This window comes from Salmo salar, unplaced genomic scaffold (genome assembly GCF_905237065.1).
Source record: "Salmo salar unplaced genomic scaffold, Ssal_v3.1, whole genome shotgun sequence".
NCBI classification, from domain to species: Eukaryota; Metazoa; Chordata; class Actinopteri; order Salmoniformes; family Salmonidae; genus Salmo; species Salmo salar.
This window is the reverse complement of record NW_025549067.1, coordinates 37501-44771: the sequence shown is the minus strand read 5'-3', so window position 1 is coordinate 44771 and position 7271 is coordinate 37501. Positions and strand designations below refer to the sequence as shown.

Here is a 7271-nt window from a genome sequence, read left to right as displayed (position 1 = left end):
GAAGTGAAGACAGCTGTGTGTGTTTGTCTCACCGTGCTGCCGTCTGACAACACAGGGGCGAAGAGGCTGTCCAGGTAGCGATCCACTCCTCTCTGAGTCGGACCGTCGCCGATCACATCAGACTCCACTGGAGAGGAGACACTGTTAATATCACTATACTGGTGTGTGTGCTGTGTGTGTGTGTGTGTGTGTGTGTGTGTGTGTGTGTGTGTGTGTGTGTGTGTGTGTGTGTGTGCTGTGTGTGTGTGTGCTGTGTGTGTGTGTGTGTGTGTGTGTGTGTGTGTGTGTGTGTGTGTGTGTGTGTGTGTGTGTGTGTGTGTGTGTGTGTGTGTGTGTGTGTGTGTGTGTGTGTGTGTGTGTGTGTCTTGTGTGTGTGTGTGTGTGTTGTGTGTGTGTGTGTGTGTGTGTGTGTGTACCGTGGCTGGAGTATCCGTCAGAGTCTGGTCGGCTGTACGCAGGTTGGGTGGTGCTGATGAAGGGCGGCTCGTCATCACTGTCAAAACCACTGCCAAACAGAGTCCTGGTCTCACACACACACACACACACACACACACACACACACACACACACACACACACACACACACACTACACACACACACACACACACACACACACACACACACACACACACACACACACACACACCACACACACACACACACACACACACCTACACACACCGCACAGACACACACGCACACGCATACACACACACACACACACACACACACACACACACACACACACACACACACACACACACACACACACACACACACACACACACACACACACACACACACACACACACACACACACAGGCTGGGTGATTAGTAACATTCCCCAGTGAAGGTCTAGACTGGGTTTGTGTGTGTGTGTAGTGTGTGTGTGTGTGTGTGTGTGTGTGTGTGTGTGGACTCACAGCCTGGCGTTGGGTCGAACTCTATTCGGATCCTCAGCTGAGATGATGTAGTAACTCTTCTGTTTGGGGAAGTCGGACAGCAGCTCCAAGTCTGAGATCTGAAACCGGATTCAGTTAGAGAGTCGGACAGCAGCTCCAAGTCGATAACTCTCAGTTAACCCGATTACTCTCAGTTAACCTGATAACTCTCGGTTAGCCTGATCACTCTCAGTTAACCTGATAACTCTCAGTTAACCTGATAACTCTCAGTTAACCCGATAACTCTCGGTTAGCCTGATAACTCTCGGTTAGCCTGATAACTCTCGGTTAGCCTGATAACTCTCGGTTAGCCTGATAACTCTCGGTTAGCCTGATCAACTCTGAGTTAACCTGATAACTCTCAGTTAGCCTGATCACTCTCAGTTAGCCTGATCACTCTCAGTTAACCTGATAACTCTCAGTTAACCTGATAACTCTCAGTTAACCCGATAACTCTCGGTTAGCCTGATAACTCTCGGTTAGCCTGATAACTCTCGGTTAGCCTGATAACTCTCAGTTAACCTGATAACTCTCAGTTAACCTGATAACTCTCAGTTAACCCGATAACTCTCGGTTAGCCTGATAACTCTCGGTTAGCCTGATAACTCTCGGTTAGCCTGATCAACTCTGAGTTAACCTGATAACTCTCAGTTAGCCTGATAACTCTCAGTTAACCTAAATAATCTCCAGTTAACCCGATAACTCTCGGTTAGCCCGATAACTCTCGGTTAGCCCGATAACTCTCAGTTAGCCTGATAACTCTCGGTTAGCCTGATAACTCTCAGTTAGCCTGATAACTCTCGGTTAGCCTGATAACTCTCGGTTAGTCTGATAACTCTCGGTTAGCCTGATCAACTCTGAGTTAACCTGATAACTCTCAGTTAGCCTGATAACTCTCAGTTAGCTGAATGTGGTGTGTGTGTGTGTCTGTGTGTGTGTGTGTGTGTGTGTGTGTGTGTGTGTGTGTGTGTGTGTGTGATATATACCCACCAGATCCATGACGTAATCGTGACCGGCTAGCTCCGCCCACTGCCCATGCTCCTTCATCAGTACAGACCAGCCCCTCCACTCCTCACACGCCCCCCTACAGGAACACAGAGAGACAGTACAGACCAGCCCCTCCACTCCCCCCCTACAGGAACACAGAGAGACAGTACAGACCAGCCCCTCCACTCCCCCCTACAGGAACACAGAGAGACAGTATAGACCAGCCCCTCCACTCCCCCCCTACAGGAACACAGAGAGACAGTACAGACCAGCCCCTCCACTCCCCCCTACAGGAACACAGAGAGACAGTACAGACCAGCCCCTCCACTCCCCCCTACAGGAACACAGAGAGACAGTATAGACCAGCCCCTCCACTCCCCCCCTACAGGAACACAGAGAGACAGTACAGACCAGCCCCTCCACTCCCCCCTACAGGAACACAGAGAGACAGTACAGACCAGCCCCTCCACTCCCCCCTACAGGAACACAGAGAGACAGTATAGACCAGCCCCTCCACTCCCCCCTACAGGAACACAGAGAGACAGTATAGACCAGCCCCTCCACTCCCCCCCTACAGGAACACAGAGAGACAGTACAGACCAGCCCCTCCACTCCCCCCCTACAGGAACACAGAGAGACAGTATAGACCAGCCCCTCCACTCCCCCCCTACAGGAACACAGAGAGACAGTATAGACCAGCCCCTCCACTCCCCCCCTACAGGAACACAGAGAGACAGTACAGACCAGCCCCTCCACTCCCCCCTACAGGAACACAGAGAGACAGTATAGACCAGCCCCTCCACTCCCCCCCTACAGGAACACAGAGAGACAGTATAGACCAGCCCCTCCACACCCCCCCTACAGGAACACAGAGAGACAGTACAGACCAGCCCCTCCACTCCCCCCTACAGGAACACAGAGAGACAGTACAGACCAGCCCCTCCACTCCTCACACACCCCCTACAGGAACACAGAGAGACAGTACAGACCAGCCCCTCCACACCCCCCTACAGGAACACAGAGAGACAGTACAGACCAGCCCCTCCACACCCCCCCTACAGGAACACAGAGAGACAGTACAGACCAGCCCCTCCACTCCCCCCTACAGGAACACAGAGAGACAGTACAGACCAGCCCCTCCACTCCTCACACACCCCCTACAGGAACACAGAGAGACAGTACAGACCAGCCCCTCCACACCCCCTACAGGAACACAGAGAGACAGTACAGACCAGCCCCTCCACTCCCCCCTACAGGAACACAGAGAGACAGTATAGACCAGCCCCTCCACACCCCCCCTACAGGAACACAGAGAGACAGTACAGACCAGCCCCTCCACACCCCCTACAGGAACACAGAGAGACAGTACAGACCAGCCCCTCCACTCCCCCTACAGGAACACAGAGAGACAGTACAGACCAGCCCCTCCACTCCCCCTACAGGAACACAGAGAGACAGTACAGACCAGCCCCTCCACACCCCCCCTACAGGAACACAGAGAGACAGTACAGACCAGCCCCTCCACTCCCCCTACAGGAACACAGAGAGACAGTACAGACCAGCCCCTCCACTCCCCCCTACAGGAACACAGAGAGACAGTATAGACCAGCCCCTCCACACCCCCCCTACAGGAACACAGAGAGACAGTATAGACCAGCCCCTCCACTCCCCCTACAGGAACACAGAGAGACAGTACAGACCAGCCCCTCCACTCCCCCCTACAGGAACACAGAGAGACAGTACAGACCAGCCCCTCCACACCCCCCTACAGGAACACAGAGAGACAGTATAGACCAGCCCCTCCACTCCCCCCTACAGGAACACAGAGAGACAGTATAGACCAGCCCCTCCACACCCCCCCTACAGGAACACAGAGAGACAGTATAGACCAGCCCCTCCACTCCCCCCCTACAGGAACACAGAGAGACAGTACAGACCAGCCCCTCCACTCCTCACACACCCCCCTACAGGAACACAGAGAGACAGTACAGACCAGCCCCTCCACACCCCCCTACAGGAACACAGAGAGACAGTACAGACCAGCCCCTCCACACCCCCTACAGGAACACAGAGAGACAGTACAGACCAGCCCCTCCACTCCCCCTACAGGAACACAGAGAGACAGTACAGACCAGCCCCTCCACACCCCCCTACAGGAACACAGAGAGACAGTACAGACCAGCCCCTCCACACCCCCCTACAGGAACACAGAGAGACAGTACAGACCAGCCCCTCCACACCCCCCTACAGGAACACAGAGAGACAGTACAGACCAGCCCCTCCACTCCCCCCCTACAGGAACACAGAGAGACAGTACAGACCAGCCCCTCCACTCCCCCCCTACAGGAACACAGAGAGACAGTATAGACCAGCCCCTCCACACCCCCCTACAGGAACACAGAGAGACAGTATAGACCAGCCCCTCCACTCCCCCCCCTACAGGAACACAGAGAGACAGTACAGACCAGCCCCTCCACACCCCCCTACAGGAACACAGAGAGACAGTACAGATCAGCCCCTCCACTCCCCCCTACAGGAACACAGAGAGACAGTATAGACCAGCCCCTCCACTCCCCCCCTACAGGAACACAGAGAGACAGTATAGACCAGCCCCTCCACACCCCCCTACAGGAACACAGAGTGACAGTACAGACCAGCCCCTCCACTCCCCCCTACAGGAACACAGAGAGACAGTACAGACCAGCCCCTCCACTCCCCCCCCTACAGGAACACAGAGAGACAGTACAGACCAGCCCCTCCACACCCCCCCTACAGGAACACAGAGAGACAGTATAGACCAGCCCCTCCACACCCCCCTACAGGAACACAGAGAGACAGTACAGACCAGCCCCTCCACTCCTCACACACCCCCTACAGGAACACAGAGAGACAGTACAGACCAGCCCCTCCACTCCCCCTACAGGAACACAGAGAGACAGTATAGACCAGCCCCTCCACTCCCCCCTACAGGAACACAGAGAGACAGTATAGACCAGCCCCTCCACACCCCCCTACAGGAACACAGAGAGACAGTACAGACCAGCCCCTCCACTCCCCCCTACAGGAACACAGAGAGACAGTACAGACCAGCCCCTCCACTCCCCCCTACAGGAACACAGAGAGACAGTATAGACCAGCCCCTCCACTCCCCCTACAGGAACACAGAGAGACAGTATAGACCAGCCCCTCCACTCCCCCCTACAGGAACACAGAGAGACAGTACAGACCAGCCCCTCCACTCCCCCCTACAGGAACACAGAGAGACAGTATAGACCAGCCCCTCCACTCCCCCCTACAGGAACACAGAGAGACAGTACAGACCAGCCCCTCCACTCCCCCCTACAGGAACACAGAGAGACAGTACAGACCAGCCCCTCCACTCCCCCCTACAGGAACACAGAGAGACAGTACAGACCAGCCCCTCCACTCCCCCCTACAGGAACACAGAAAGACAGTACAGACCAGCCCCTCCACTCCCCCCTACAGGAACACAGAGAGACAGTACAGACCAGCCCCTCCACTCCCCCCTACAGGAACACAGAGAGACAGTACAGACCAGCCCCTCCACTCCCCCCCTACAGGAACACAGAGAGACAGTACAGACCAGCCCCTCCACTCCCCCTACAGGAACACAGAGAGACAGTACAGACCAGCCCCTCCACTCCCCCCTACAGGAACACAGAGAGACAGTACAGACCAGCCCCTCCACTCCCCCCCTACAGGAACACAGAGAGACAGTACAGACCAGCCCCTCCACTCCCCCCTACAGGAACACAGAGAGACAGTACAGACCAGCCCCTCCACACCCCCCCCCTACAGGAACACAGAGAGACAGTACAGACCAGCCCCTCCACTCCCCCCTACAGGAACACAGAGAGACAGTACAGACCAGCCCCTCCACACCCCCCTACAGGAACACAGAGAGACAGTATAGACCAGCCCCTCCACTCCCCCCTACAGGAACACAGAGTGACAGTACAGACCAGCCCCTCCACACCCCCCTACAGGAACACAGAGAGACAGTACAGACCAGCCCCTCCACACCCCCCTACAGGAACACAGAGAGACAGTATAGACCAGCCCCTCCACTCCCCCCTACAGGAACACAGAGTGACAGTACAGACCAGCCCCTCCACACCCCCCTACAGGAACACAGAGAGACAGTATAGACCAGCCCCTCCACTCCTCCCTACAGGAACACAGAGAGACAGTACAGACCAGCCCCTCCACACCCCCCTACAGGAACACAGAGAGACAGTATAGACCAGCCCCTCCACTCCTCACACGCCCCCTACAGGAACACAGAGAGACAGTACAGACCAGCCCCTCCACTCCCCCCTACAGGAACACAGAGAGACAGTACAGACCAGCCCTTCCACTCCTCCCTACAGGAACACAGAGAGACAGTACAGACCAGCCCCTCCACTCCCCCCTACAGGAACACAGAGAGACAGTATAGACCAGCCCCTCCACTCCCCCCTACAGGAACACAGAGAGACAGTACAGACCAGCCCCTCCACACCCCCCTACAGGAACACAGAGAGACAGTACAGACCAGCCCCTCCACTCCCCCCTACAGGAACACAGAGAGACAGTATAGACCAGCCCCTCCACTCCCCCCTACAGGAACACAGAGAGACAGTACAGACCAGCCCCTCCACTCCTCCCTACAGGAACACAGAGAGACAGTACAGACCAGCCCCTCCACTCCCCCCTACAGGAACACAGAGAGACAGTACAGACCAGCCCCTCCACTCCCCCCCTACAGGAACACAGAGAGACAGTATAGACCAGCCCCTCCACTCCCCCCTACAGGAACACAGAGAGACAGTATAGACCAGCCCCTCCACACCCCCCCTACAGGAACACAGAGAGACAGTATAGACCAGCCCCTCCACTCCCCCCTACAGGAACACAGAGAGACAGTACAGACCAGCCCCTCCACTCCCCCCCTACAGGAACACAGAGAGACAGTATAGACCAGCCCCTCCACTCCCCCCTACAGGAACACAGAGAGACAGTATAGACCAGCCCCTCCACACCCCCTACAGGAACACAGAGAGACAGTACAGACCAGCCCCTCCACTCCCCCCTACAGGAACACAGAGAGACAGTACAGACCAGCCCCTCCACTCCCCCCCTACAGGAACACAGAGAGACAGTACAGACCAGCCCCTCCACTCCCCCCTACAGGAACACAGAGAGACAGTATAGACCAGCCCCTCCACTCCCCCCTACAGGAACACAGAGAGACAGTACAGACCAGCCCCTCCACTCCCCCTACAGGAACACAGAGAGACAGTACAGACCAGCCCCTCCACTCCCCCCTACAGGAACACAGA

The 7271-nt window shown here is 56.1% G+C and overlaps 1 protein-coding gene across 1 annotated transcript in view; it reads right to left on the bottom strand.

Moving 5' to 3' along the window:
- Nucleotides 1–32: 32 nt before the first annotated feature.
- The window catches only part of LOC123735229 (unconventional myosin-XV-like), a gene marked incomplete at its 3' end in the record, with an annotated part of 44130 nt that continues 36891 nt past the window's right edge, over nucleotides 33–7271 (bottom strand). Inside the window, exons 13-15 of the mRNA XM_045712985.1 lie at nucleotides 925–1015; nucleotides 417–493; nucleotides 33–127 (exon numbers count right to left, since the gene is read on the bottom strand). Of these exons, the coding sequence (XP_045568941.1) occupies nucleotides 33–127; nucleotides 417–493; nucleotides 925–1015 (263 nt within the window). The remainder of the gene's footprint in view (nucleotides 128–416; nucleotides 494–924; nucleotides 1016–7271) is intronic.